Source organism: Nothobranchius furzeri, chromosome 2 (genome assembly GCF_043380555.1).
Source record: "Nothobranchius furzeri strain GRZ-AD chromosome 2, NfurGRZ-RIMD1, whole genome shotgun sequence".
Taxonomy (NCBI): Eukaryota; Metazoa; Chordata; class Actinopteri; order Cyprinodontiformes; family Nothobranchiidae; genus Nothobranchius; species Nothobranchius furzeri.
Genome location: NC_091742.1, coordinates 77157494 through 77171224, shown reverse-complemented (window position 1 = coordinate 77171224; position 13731 = coordinate 77157494). Strand labels below are relative to the sequence as shown.

Sequence of the window (13731 nt, the reverse complement as noted above, 5' to 3'; positions counted from 1 at the left end):
TAAAAGACGAGTTATCTCATTCCCTGTAAATTAAATACCCCACACATTCTTATTTCTAAACCACATAACATCTACCTAAAATAAACGCGTATTTCTTTTAAATTCCGTTTTTATTGCTAGCTTTTCAACTGCGGTGATTTGTTGTTTCACCCGGCGGTCGGGGGAGTTTTTACGGTGTAACACCACGCTTGGGAAGAGGGAGCTGGTAGCATCTCTTCGCTAAAAAACAGCTTTAGCTCCAGTCCCGAAAACATTTTTACTTTTAATTTTCTAAACTCTAATGAGTAGCAGAGGAAACAGCGAAGATGACAGAAAACGGAAAGTATCTTATGTCTACAGTCCGGACTACATCCAGACTTGCGATAGTTTATCCAAAGTACCGAACAGAGTGAGTTGAATGAGAAACATTTAACATGATTTTATTTTTACGTTTAGTTTTTGTTGATGAGTATTTTTATTTCCAGGCGAATATGGTCCACTCTCTGATAGAAGCATACGGACTGCTTCAACATATGAGGTGAGTTCCGGTATTTTAGTCTGAAAAACTTTACAGAAACAGAATAAATAGATGATCGTTACCTTCCTGATTTACAAAATAGGTTGGCTTTAAATGCTGTACATTTGTTTCTATGCCTTTTTAAAACCAAATCTCCTAACTTATAATAATCATAAATTTATTTTCTTGATTAAAGAAGAAAAGAAAATATCATTTCTATAGCGCCTCTCAAGATAAAAATCACGAGGCGCTTAAAGGTGCACCAATCATGTTTTGAGGGCTGATTTCGATTCTGATTCTTATACAGCTCGGATTGTCCAAAACCAATGTTTGCCTATTCCCATTGAGGGTAAATGATCCTGGAGACAGCTGTCTAAGCAATTTAAAAAAAACGCAATTCAAAGGTCCAGCCCCTATTCCTCAGGCCCCTCCCCACGAGCCACACCCCCAGAGTACAGGAGAACGCCAAACCCAATCAATACTGTCAAACAACTACAAAACCATTACGTTATCTTAGTTTTTCAACCGTTGTTTGCACTTTTTCTACCGCAACTCCACAACGCACTTATGTAACATTTGTGGAGCCTTCGAGTGTCTCCTGGTCAGGATGTCTCCGGAGTCTGTCCTCACTGATAGTCGCTGAGAGAAAAGCTGCTGGGATAAGACATCCAGTGGGTAGGACTTGACTTATTATACTGGAAACTCCCTTTGCTACTTCCACTCTATGTAACCTGTTAACAATTTAGCATGCTAGCTAATATAGCTAGCCTGGCTCTGGCTTCACTTCCTGTTCAGCTACTCCAAGTTCAGAACAAGCGATTTGTGGACATAGAGGGGTGTATGCAGAGGGGTTATGATCTAATTAAGAACGAGGTGTTTAAAATGATCACGTGAGTTTTTTACAGGATAGCATACTTCACAGGCAATTAAAAGTATTCACTTAATTTTGGGTTGCCATTGGTACTTCAGGAGTCATTTCAAGCAATATGAAACGAACGCTCCGAAAAACAGCTCCTACTTCACATTTGATGGAATGCAACTTTTAGATTCAGTTACTGATTACCATGAAAAGTACAAATTAGATTGTCATATCCAGGATTACCTGATTGCTGTCAGTTCTTCATACCACAGTTATTTACAGAGACGTTAATTGATTGTTATTTGAGTCATAGTTTTTGTAAAATATATAATAATCTTTGGCAGGTGCAGTTGGTTATCCTGATAGTATAAACAGATTTTTAAAATGCTGTTAGTGGCTTTTTCCAAATCTACAGGTGCTAAAATTGTGCCTGGGGTTCCACAAGGCCATGTTCTCGGTACAGTACTTTTGAACCTTTACATGCTCTTGATCGGTGTTGTATTACAGAGTAATAATAAGACAAATGCATACCTCACATTGTTGGATGCTTTTCTTCCCTTGAGAAATCCCAGGCTTGTTATGTAGTTGGTAAATTGTATCAGTGATAATGGTTAGCTGTTGAGGAAATGTTCATACTGATGGAAAACATAGAGATTTTCATATTTGCTTTAAAGATTCAGAATATAATTTAATGTTTCATATTATATGGTATCAATAAGTGCTTTAATAGTTTGTTCATTTCTATTTATTTTTATTGAACACTATAACCCAAAATCTGCATCTTACAGTGAAAGTTTTTGTACCGTCCCTGGAGTTTTTGCCTGTTCTTTTGCAGCATCGTGAAACCTCACATGGCCACCATGGAGGATATGGCCAAGTTCCACACAGACTCGTACCTGGAGCATCTGCACAAAATCAGTCAGGATGGAGACAACGACGACCCTCAGTCAGCTGACTACGGCCTTGGTGGGAAAAGCAAACTAAAACTTTAAATTCATAAACTTTATCCTTTATTTTTGTTCACACTTTGGTTTTTATTAATAAAAAGGAAAATACAGGAGAGGGGAATAGAATGTGTGTTTTTTGGCCACCAGAGGGCAGTGCAGCATTGTGGATGGATATCTTCTTTGCATCAGTTTTTTTCCTCATTTATTTATTTATCACATGTAAGTCTACATAAATAAATGGTTTTGACTTTATATGACTAAAAAGTTTAGATAATTTGTGTAATTGTTTTATTATTAATAATCTGTCTAAAGATCCATCTGCTGCACATTTTCAAACCTAGGAATAATCCTCACCTAGCTTTTGTTTTTAGGTATCTTCCACTCCTGTTGTTACTCTTTTCTTTCCTCTTTGTTTTTCAACTCTTTCCTCTGGCTCTCCCTTCTGTCTCCCATCCACGCACCTCTCAACTTCCTTGACATGTAACAGAACGCAACATTTTTATGGATTCAGACATTTCTGTCTCTGCTCTCTCTTTCATTTCTTTATCAAACACAACTTGTATGACTCGTATTTATGTTGCTCAGCCTTTCCTTTTGTCGTGTTCTTTGTGCTTTTAATGCACAGTTTTGAGTTCCGATGACCAATAGTCAGTGTGGTGATGTTTGAGCGTTTTGCATCCTCCTCCAGGTTATGACTGTCCAGTGGTGGAGGGAATATTCGAGTACGCAGCAGCAGTAGGGGGCGCCACCGTGACGGCAGCTCAGTGTCTCCTGGAACAGAAGTGTGATGTGGCCATTAACTGGGCTGGAGGCTGGCATCATGCTAAGAAGTAGGGTGGCTGAACACAACATTGTAAACCACCCCAGTCTAGTCTGCTGGATTAATGTTTGATTTGAGGCCTTCAGTGTCTGCTGGAGAAGTTAAAAACATGGTGCCAAAAAGAAATCAAAAGTCTGAGTATGTGAACAAGTAGCTGCTTTAGAACAAGCCAAATGTACCGGTGACTTCAATCAGAAAACTATGTGAATGCCTGGTTTACCAGGACCCTCATTTATCAACCGTACTTATGAGCAGATCTGTGTGTGTTTTGGGCGTTGGAAAGATTCTTACTTTGTGTGATTGTGACATCCCCGACAAGAGGTGTTAAAATGTGGAGGGGGGTAATGTACGAAACACGATAGTACGTTTAAAATGGATTTAACTGTCAAAGGTTCTAAAAACAAGTGCAAACACATGGTCAGCATTACTAAAATAATGCAAAACAAAAACATTTCTCAGAAAGGTTAATGGTTAAAAGACAACTTAACAATATAAAACACCTGGTTAAAACTTTAAAAGTTTCACAGAAACTGAAGGTATTTGAAAACACAATGAAGTTGATAAAAGTCTAAAAACCAAAGCGGAGTTAACCTTAAAACTGAGTCAACCAAGCTGACAAGAACAAAAGATCCCCTTGGATCACTCAGAATTAAAACTTAAGAAGTTAAAACTCATCAACTATGAAGGGGTTTAAAAACCAAACGAGGCCTGGAGGGCAGCAGAGCCCCTGCACTGCTGCCTCCCAGACTGCTGAAGGCACAGCCTTTTTATCCCAGGTGTGGGTCATCAGCAGGATTCAGCTCAGCTGTGCTCATCAGCAGCCTGGAAGAGAGGAGGAGGAGGAGGGGAGGTGTCGGGCTGATCACCGGGTCTGGGTGATCCTGGCTCCTGCATCTGAAGAGGCCAGGCTGGTGGCCGTAACAGTGATATTTATTATTTTGTACTTGTTGTAGAAATGTTCCTAAATATAAGAACAGCTCAGACCATGCGTATGAACAGCCTCTAGTGGTAGAACAAAGGAACCGCAATGCTGAAGGTCAGTCATTCACACGTGTTCCCCATCCACTAATTATTTTTACCCAATAAATGATTATATCTGCGGAGAAACAGCTTTGTCACATAACTGGTGTCTGAACCTTTAAAAGACTCATGTGACCGACAGGAATTGTAGCGTGGCTGATCTCGTGTTATTGGAGGAGCATGATCTGATCCCTGAAGGAGGATTTTCTGGAGCTATGCTGTGTTTTGGAACCTTTTGTAGAGCGACAGACAAACCGCACAAATCTGTTTCCAGTCCATTCAATTTTTGACAACTACGAGAACCCCCCAGAACCTCCTCTGCTCCCTGAACATACACACGTTGCCAAGGTAACCAGACTGAATGTAAGCTCAGAGGATGCTGCACTCAGACGACAGACATTTCCAAACAACAAATCTAACTCCAAAAAGAGCATGCATACAACTCCTTAAAGAGCAAGTCACCCCCAAATCAACTTTTTTCTGATAAACTAAATAAATGCGTGTCTAATCGTGCTGCAGACATGTGTAGTCAATAGTTTAGCACTTTAGTGCATTTTAGTTAAAAGTTAAAATTTCTGCCTAAAACTCAGTGTTGTGCCATTGTCAAGTACAAACTGCACTGCAGTTGAATTTAAATCTGCCATCGCTATTGGCTAAGAGGTACCCTAGCATGTTAGCTGGTACCATATGATGTCACAATGTCATTGCGAGCCTGTGTGTGTGTGTGTTTGTTAGCGGCTCCGCCCTCTCGGTCTGCTAGGCAACAGCATTTGTTGCATTTTTTAAACAGGAAGTGGGAGTGGAGTAATACTCTGGTAGGGGGTGACTTGCTCTTTAAATGTAAACTGAAAATGAAAACCTGTTAGCCTATTGAATTTTTTGTTGAACCATTTTACTTTATTTCTGACAGGGACCGCGTCTCAGTCCCGAACACGTTTATAAGCTCTGTAACTTCTTTCGTTCTCTTCTACTTCAGCAGCCAGTGCCTCGATCTCGCTGTCAATGAAGGTTTTTTTGTGAGGAACGCAAGGATTCCTCTCACAAGCTGAGGGTGTGGCGTGACCAAATGTGGTTAATTGAGTGCGTTTCTGTATGTAAATAATTGTGAAAGGACACGAGCACCTGGAACGAACCGGGGGGATTTATCATCAGAAGGCTGTGGAGGAACATGCATACGAGAGGCCACCCCATGTTTCATAAATCAGGATTTTGTCCAGTCATACAAACATTCTAAATTTCCCTGGGATTGAATATAGGAACGTTTCTACGACTGTTTGTTAAATGAGGGCCGAGGATTCTAAACAACAAAAGTAGAACATTTATGAAAGCTCAAATTTGTCTTTTTAGATCAAGATAAACTCAATGTAAATTCTGACGTAGTCAAGTGTTAACTGGTCTGGGTCCTAACTGGTGTTCGTGATATTGGTCATTGTTTTAAATCTGCAGGTGCTAAAATCGTGTCTGGGGTTCCACAAGGTTATGTTCTTGGTCCATTACTTTTGTGACCCATCATATTTCTAAAAGAACAAGTATTATACTAGCCTAGAAGTGTAGACAAATTGTAAAAAGAGCTGCAAGACAAAAAAAATTGTTTTACAGGTCAGTCTTGCCACATTGTAGCTTCAGCAGGTCCACCATTGGCACGAACAGTTTTATGTCCAGCGAATCCCGGAGCTCTGTGTTTAGGAGTGTGCTTGGCTCCAGAACGGTGACAAAGGTGAAACTACAAACATGGCGTTGGCTCAGGAATGACGCACGTTTGAAACAGTTTTCTCATCAACTTTGGACCATTCAGACTTTGCCTTCAAGAGCAGATAGAGGTCTGCTTAAGAGGTCTTAGAAGCCATTTACATGGTTTTTATGATTAAAGTCACCTTTAGATTGAGCTTGTTTTAAAGCAGACATGTCCAAAATGTTGGATTTTGATTAGCAAAGTACTAAAACAAATAAAATATAAATTGCAAATCTAAGGAGAAATCCATGAAATATTTCTCTTTCGATATTTTTCCCAGGGACGAGGCTTCTGGTTTCTGCTACGTGAACGATGCTGTTCTGGGAATCCTGAAGCTGAGAGAAAAATATGAGAGAGTTCTTTACGTGGACGTTGACCTGCATCATGGCGATGGTACGTTTTTTAAAGCAGATCCTGACCTTAGGAGAGAAGTCCTGCTACCAGCCCCACTTCTCCTCCCACAGGTGTAGAAGAAGCTTTCAGCTTCACATCTAAAGTCATGACGGTCTCTCTTCACAAGTTTTCTCCTGGCTTCTTCCCTGGTTGGTTCCTCCAGATGTTTCATTTCCCTTAAATTATATTCTTTATAGAATTAAATCAGAGTGTGTGTGTTCAGGAACGGGTGACCTTTGTGACACCGGGCTGGGGAAAGGCCGCTGGTACGCGGTGAACGTCCCGCTAGAGGATGGCATCGGTGATGACAGATACAGCCAGGTTTTTACCAGGTACACACAAACACCAGAGAGAGAGAGTACGATCGGATCTGCTCATTAATAAATCTCAAACGTCTAAAAGTCGGTGAACAATCTTTTTTTTTCTGACTTTCTGATCAGATTATTGTACTCATTTTAAAGGAATATTTTTTGTCTTTAAACACATGAGGCTACATCTGGGGTCCCTAACGCGATCGATAACTCATCATTACACCACTTTATGGCACGGAGCTCAACTTCACCTCATTCATTTGATGAAATTTAAAGTTATTTGTCCTCAGCCAGTAAATAACTGGAAATCACACAGTGTCCATAATTTAATTTCAGAAATGTGAGAAATGTAATAATTTGGAAGCTCCTTCTGCTTTATAATTTATATATTTAATTATGAAACTGCTTAAAGATTTGGTTTTATTACTTTTATATCTTTACTCATGACAAACATCACTAAGCAGTGTAATGTAACCTGTATGTTACACAGGAATGATATGTCGGGCCGATATATTCAATTTTTTCCATATTGGCCATTGGCTGAAATTATTTTTAATAGCAGATAAAAGAAAAGTAAAATCAGGCACCTGTGTGGCCAAGTGCCGCCACTTTTAGACTGAAGGACCCCCACACACCGTTTTTTTAATGTTATGAGTTTATTTTATATTTGAAGTTCAATAAATATTAAGAGATTTATTGACTTATTTAATTTATATTGCACACAGTGAGAGTTCATTTGTCTTTCACAATCAACGTGCTGCTAAAACGTGTATAAATCTGTCATGTTGTGGTGGAAGTATCTAACCCACGACATACAGAATCAACACGGAGACTTGGGTAAATGGTTTAAATAATAATTTATTAAAAGGGGAACCAAGGGAGCAGCATAAGCGTAGCTGAGATCTTCAAACAGGAATCCGGTGCAGGGATAGTCTTTAGAGAGGGAATCGCTCGAAGGGGTAGTCGTCCAGTCTGGGTTGAAGGGGTTATCCCAAGCCCCCACAATGCGGCTCTAAAATTGGTCCCAACCCGGAAGTACCAAAAATTGCAGTTGCACCATCATCTGCTGGGGGCTGGTACCAGAACATGTTTTTTGTTTAAATGATCTAGTTTACACTCATGACAACTCTGAGGGGGGTGAATTTTTTTCTCATTCTTCTGTTTAAGTGTAATAAAAGCCTAAAATTCTGTATAATTAATGAGCATCAGACCCACGTGACCACAGAGCTAGCTCCGTGGAAAGGCCTCAGTAGAGCCTCGGCCTGGCTTGGAAACTGCTCCGGGATTTTGAGTCTCTGTGTTTGTGTATTCTTTTTTGGATATTTTTTGTGCAATTGTTGGACAAAATGACTTGCTGTGGCATTAATTGCACTAATAGAGCATCCAAGGAGTCTCCACTTCATTTTTTTCGGTAAGTAAAATTATATTTATGTATTTTAGGTCACTGCCGAGCTGAGCTTAGATTTTAACATGTACTGTTTAACCATGAAATTTAAATGTAGTAGGGTAAAACCCAGTGCATTTAACATAATGCTGCACTTTAGAAAATGGGTTGAAATATAACATGTTGGTGGAGCTGGGTTCCGACAATCGGCTTGTGGAGCTCTCGGGAGACCGAAGTTTTCCACCCGGAATGCCGGCTGTTTCTCCCCGCAGCCCGGTCCATCTCTGTCTGATCGCGACTTCTGTGTGCTGCGGCGGACTGCCGGCTTGTGGAGCTCTGGGATGGAAACCTTTCCACCCGGTTATCCCCAGCGGCAGCTCTGCGCAGCGGCGCTTGTCTGCTGTGCAGCTGCCGGCTTGTGGAGGTCTCGGGAGACCTCTGTGTTCCACCAGGTTTTACCCGGCGGTCAGCCCGGTGTATCTCTGACTCAGAAGCTCTGGTGTTGTGCACAGTTAACTCCGGTTGTAGCTAGGTTGCTACCTCCATTAGCTTAGCTCCCACCTCCGCATTAGCTTTGGGTTAGCTTCATGTTAGCTTGTAGCTAGTTCGACCGGGTGTCGTCAGTTGATCCCAGCCATACAGCCCCACCCTCAGCTCCTCCTCTCTTCCCTTTTATGGAATTGTCTGGGCTTGACAGAACCTGTAACATGGTCAAAATGGCGGTGGTGGCCACCTCCCATTTTAGCACAAAAACTTGTTATTGGAGTCTATGGAAACCCATTGTCCATATATTTATGTCGATGGGTTATCCTGAGGCTGAGATCCAGAGAGTGAGACGTGGAGGGAGCTGAGCTTGAAGACGTGCAAATCCAGGAGGGCATAGGTGGGCTACCGGAGGTGGTTCTGGCCAGGGAGAGACTGAGGGACGAGCGGGGTTGGAGTTCCAGAATGCTGCCAGTCTGAGATGAGGGTGGAGGTTTGTCTGGGAACAAGAGCAGGAAGGTAAAAATGCTAAAATCCAATATTCAAAAACACATCAAAATCTCAAAAGGTCTGAGAGCTAGAATCCAATACGCGAAGTGGCTGTTAGAAGGTACCCAGGTAGAGTAATCATCCAGGGAGGTGAAGGTGTCTCTCAGCTGCTTAAATACTCCCTGGCCGGCTGATGAGCAGAAAGTCTGCAGCTTGGCCACCTCCGGACACGCCCACCTGCAGAAGGAAACTCAAAACCAAAGAGTGATGGCAGAAACCACCCAGACTGTGACAATATCAGCCATAATAATTGGCTTTAGATATCGGCAACAAAGAAAAATAAAAATTCTTTAAAAATTGGTATCGGCATCAGCCCTATGAAAACCCATATCGGTCGGCTTCTACAAAAAAATGTGGTGTTGCTGGACATTCTGCTGTTTTATGGCTTTTTGTCAGACTCTGAACCAGGAAATGTCTGCAGGCAGTGAAGCAGAAGGCAGAAAACTCTGGAGCAACCAGTGACTCCACCCCCTAGCCAATCAGCCGCCACAGTCATGATGCTGGCTCGACTCAGCCTCACCAGAAACCTCAACGGAGCAGGGACTATAAATTGGGGAAAAGTAGAGGGAAAATGTGGTCGAGCTGAACTGCACCAGTCCGAGTTACTCAGAGTGGTGCTCTTTGAAAACTACCTATAGACCCTGTAGACCAGGGGTGCTCAATCCTGGACCTGGAGGGCCGTTATCGTGCATATTTTAGTTTGAACTCTGTTTCAACTCACCTGATTTCAATCAGCAGCTAATTAACAGGTGTCTGCAGAGCCTGATGAGCTGCTGCACAGGTGTTTCAACCACTGAATCAAGTCTGTTGGAGCAGAAAAACCACAGAACCTGCTGGATACTAGTGGTGTGCCTCAAAACTTTATTGTCCTCGCATAGACATAGACCGGGGTCGGCAACCTGTTCCCATCAAAGAGCCATTATTACCCGTTTCCTACAGTAAAGAAAACACTGCAGCAGCTGCGGCGTTGTGGGCGGGGCCTACCCTCAGACAGCAGAGCGCTGCTCACAACAGGTGACAGCAGCCAGTACCGGTCGCTCGTGTACGTCAAAGTTATCTTTCATAAGACTATAATCAATAAAACGATTTATATAAAGTGGATCCAGAAGTTGTAGCCCGTCTCTGCCGACAATATTTTGATATTTTTCACCCTGTTGGTGGTTTTACTGAGCAGGTGCCGGTTCATACGTTTCTTTCTAAAACATGTTTAGACTGTTCAGAATACAAATCCAGGCTCTGTCACATTTGATGTTGTAATTAAACATTGTAGGTGGGGAAGGTCAGAAAAGGATCCGATCAATTTGTTTGTCCCTCATTTACAGTGACGGAGATAACGGTGCAGTGCGCCTGGCTCTGGTGTTAATCAGGTTAAATTTGTAACAATTTTCACAGGAAAACAAAACAGTTAAAAGCAGGGCTTGTGTTGACCGGACAGTTCCCGTATTTGACCGTTTATTTTTCACGGAGAAAGAATAGAAAGAATTACCCCGACGCAAGCAGACAAACTGACATTTTATTCGTTTCGCACATCGCAGATGTAGCTAAATCACTCAAGAAAAGATTTCCTTCTGAACATCTGAGCTGGACACTGCTCAGCGCAGCTCGCTGTCAGCGTGTACTACATAAGGTCCACAGTGAGATGAAGTTGTGGAGAGGGGCTTAGAGCGCGTCACAGAACCAGAGCGTATGCAGGAAGATTCCTCCGACTGAAGCGAGACTTGTCACTTAGAAAATGTTCCCTGATTATGAAACTTTGGCTGAATAGTGCTTGTTCCTGTCTCCAATGTGGCGACACATCCAGGAGCCGTCTGAGGAAAAGTCCAGAATCTCACATCCTCTTCAGCTCAGAATGCGCCTATGATTACGCACAAGCGTGACACGTCAACCCGGTCTCACAGTAAGACCGGGTTGGAACTGTTCAGGTTTACGCAGACAATCTTTACATTTAGAATTGGCGTATATGTAAAATTACTGCAGTAAAATATAAAGCTTTTTATTTAAATATCCATTCATTATTTTACAAGCACAGAGAGCCACATCAGATGGATGGAAGAGTCGCATGCGGTTCCAGAGCCGCGGGTTGCCGACCCCCGACATAGACATAGGGAGAGAATCTCATTATGTCACGTTGCTGCATCGATGCGGAATCACGCACGGCTGAATCGCGATGCATCTTAGAATCGATCATTTTTCCCACCTCTACTGGAAACCGGCCCTCCAGGACCAGGATTGGGCACCCCTGCTGTAGACCTATCATTATTAGCACGGCTTATACCAGCGGAAATTATTTTCTGTTCTTAATTATGTAATACTGTGTGTAGGTTAATGGCCCCACAATTTCACTTGCATGAACATTTTTCTAAATGTATTTAAAGATGGCAGAAATCTACTTAAATATAGACCTCACTTTGCCTAGCTGTTAGCTCATTTATTAAATCAGAGCTGATGCTTCTCTGAACTGAGGCTTTTCAGGAGCTAAGTACAACATATAAGATGGTTTTGCTGTTCATGGTGAAACAAACCTCATTGGCCCTTTTGACATACTTAGTGCAGAAAGGCGGGTGCTAATATTTTTCCCCGCATGCGTCACCAAAATGTACTTGTTCATATTTTCAAGATTTGACCAAAACGGATACAACTTCATCATTTCTCTATGAAAAGTAAGTGTTGAACTTGTACTTAAAGACCAAAAACAAACAAGTAACCCAACTGCCTGAATCGACTCATCTGACTTCTAAAATGTGCTCCGGTATCGGCCGATAAAATAACCCGCATCGGTCAACTTCTACCCAACCAGACTGGCCCATGTTCCTGCTCCTCTCTGAGATGCATGTGTGTGTTTTGTGCCACCTTGTTGTGCAGGGTTCTGCAGGAGGTGCGGGCCCAGTTCAACCCAGAGGCCGTGGTGATGCAGCTGGGTGCCGACACCATGGCGGGTGATCCCATGTGCTCCTTTAACATGACCCCCGTGGGGGTGGGCAGATGTCTGCAGTATGTCCTGCAGTGGCAGCTCCCCACACTGCTGCTGGGAGGAGGTAACGCCATAATTGTGTGTTTATTATTGTGGCCGGTGCTGTTTAGCGTTTTCTCGGGACACACGTGTGTGTGTATGTGTGTGTGTGTGTGTGTGTGTGTGTGTGTGTGTGTGTGTGTGTGTGTGTGTGTGTGTGTGTGTGTGTGTGTGTGTGTGTGTGTGTGTGTGTGTGTGTGCGCGCGTTAGTTACGCCTTTGTTTATGAGCTTATACACAGATACAGAGTGTCAGTAGTTCATCGTATTTTTTGTGTGTCAATTTTCTTTGAATTTCAACACACACACACACACACACACACACACACACACACACACACACACACACACACACACACGCGCGCACACACAGTGCCCTGTTCCAGACTCCTCAGCCCTCAGCCAGATGATAGCTACTAATTATACGACACAATGAAGCCATTTTACTCAACTACAATCCGACCTCTCTTCCTTTCTCTCCCTCCCTCCTTGTCCTACATACTTTCTCTCCATGCCGTGTCCTCCTCTCCCTCGTTTCTTGTCATTCTCTTGACTTTACTCAAATACACCCTCTTCACTCAGCTCTGATGGCCTTCAAATAGATTTCAGTAGTTTTCCTCCTAAACATCAGTCTCCTGACGTTTTGCACCCTTCACCCTCGTCACTCTTACTCATCATTACGACAGCGTTTAACAATCCCCCAAATAAACTTTATTTTGAGGACGTTTAAGCTTAGAAACTGTGTTAATGTGTGTTTGTGCCTCCCTCTGCTACACCAGGAGGTTATAACCTGGCTAACACAGCTCGCTGTTGGACGTACCTGACAGCGGCAGTGCTGGGGAGGACCCTGTCCTCTGAGATACCTGACCATGAGGTACAGCAACACACACATTTACATATTCCCGCACGAACACAAATGCTCATTCATTATACCATCACACACATGCACACACACACTCGTGAGAACAGCCTGCTGAGTCACCCATCTAATCAGAGAAGGCCGTTTCTCAATAAAGGGGTTTGTCTCCAGGTGAGTCAGACAGGCAACAGTGCTGACAATTTCTCTCTGTCTGCTGGGTTGAACACAGCCTCCTCTCATGCCTTCATATTGGTCTGTAAGGTCAGCGTGGGGGCGTTTTTAAAGGAGAGGCTTTTGGGGTTATCTTAAACATGTAAAAAGTCATTGTTTTTCCCTCCAATTTAAACTTTTTAAACTTTACATGCAAAATTCAGCCCCTTTGAACTTACGTAAACCGGAACCAAATGTGGATTGTAAAAGTGGACTGATGGAGGAATTGCGACAAGAAATAGGACATATTCAAATTAAACTCAAAGCTCTTGAGGATAACTCTAGTTAGTTGGTCTGGTACACATGTGACATGTAAAGTTAAAGTTAAAGTCCCATTAGTTGTCACACACACAGGTGTGTGTGCGAAATTTGTTCTCCGCATTTGACCCATCCCCTGGGGGAGCGGTGAGCAGCAGACACAGCCGCGCTCGGGAACTATTTGGTGGTTTAACCCCCCAATCCAACCCCTTAATGCTGAGTGTCAAGCAGGGAGGCATTGGGTCCCATTTTTTCAAAGTCTTTGGTATGACCCGACCAGGAATCGAACCCCTGATCTCCCAGTCTCAGGGCGGACACTTCACCACTAGGTCACTGAGATGATTAGCTCGCCATACCACCTTTCCACTGAGCTGGCAGTGCTAGTTTGTCTTAACACTGGTT

The 13731-nt window shown here is 42.8% G+C and overlaps 1 protein-coding gene across 2 annotated transcripts in view; it reads left to right on the top strand.

The window, feature by feature from the left end:
• hdac8 (histone deacetylase 8) overlaps positions 1 to 13731 on the top strand; it is a 61629-nt gene continuing 47898 nt past the window's right edge. Inside the window, exons 1-9 of one of the 2 annotated variants that reach the window (XM_070547991.1) lie at positions 1 to 388; positions 465 to 517; positions 2191 to 2321; positions 2991 to 3132; positions 6155 to 6267; positions 6339 to 6416; positions 6491 to 6599; positions 11857 to 12029; positions 12782 to 12876. In XM_070547991.1, coding sequence (XP_070404092.1) covers positions 281 to 388; positions 465 to 517; positions 2191 to 2321; positions 2991 to 3132; positions 6155 to 6267; positions 6339 to 6416; positions 6491 to 6599; positions 11857 to 12029; positions 12782 to 12876 — 1002 coding nt within the window. In that variant the 5' untranslated portion in view covers positions 1 to 280. The remainder of the gene's footprint in view (positions 389 to 464; positions 518 to 2190; positions 2322 to 2990; positions 3133 to 6154; positions 6268 to 6338; positions 6417 to 6490; positions 6600 to 11856; positions 12030 to 12781; positions 12877 to 13731) is intronic. The other variant, XM_015946371.3, reaches the window with a different exon arrangement.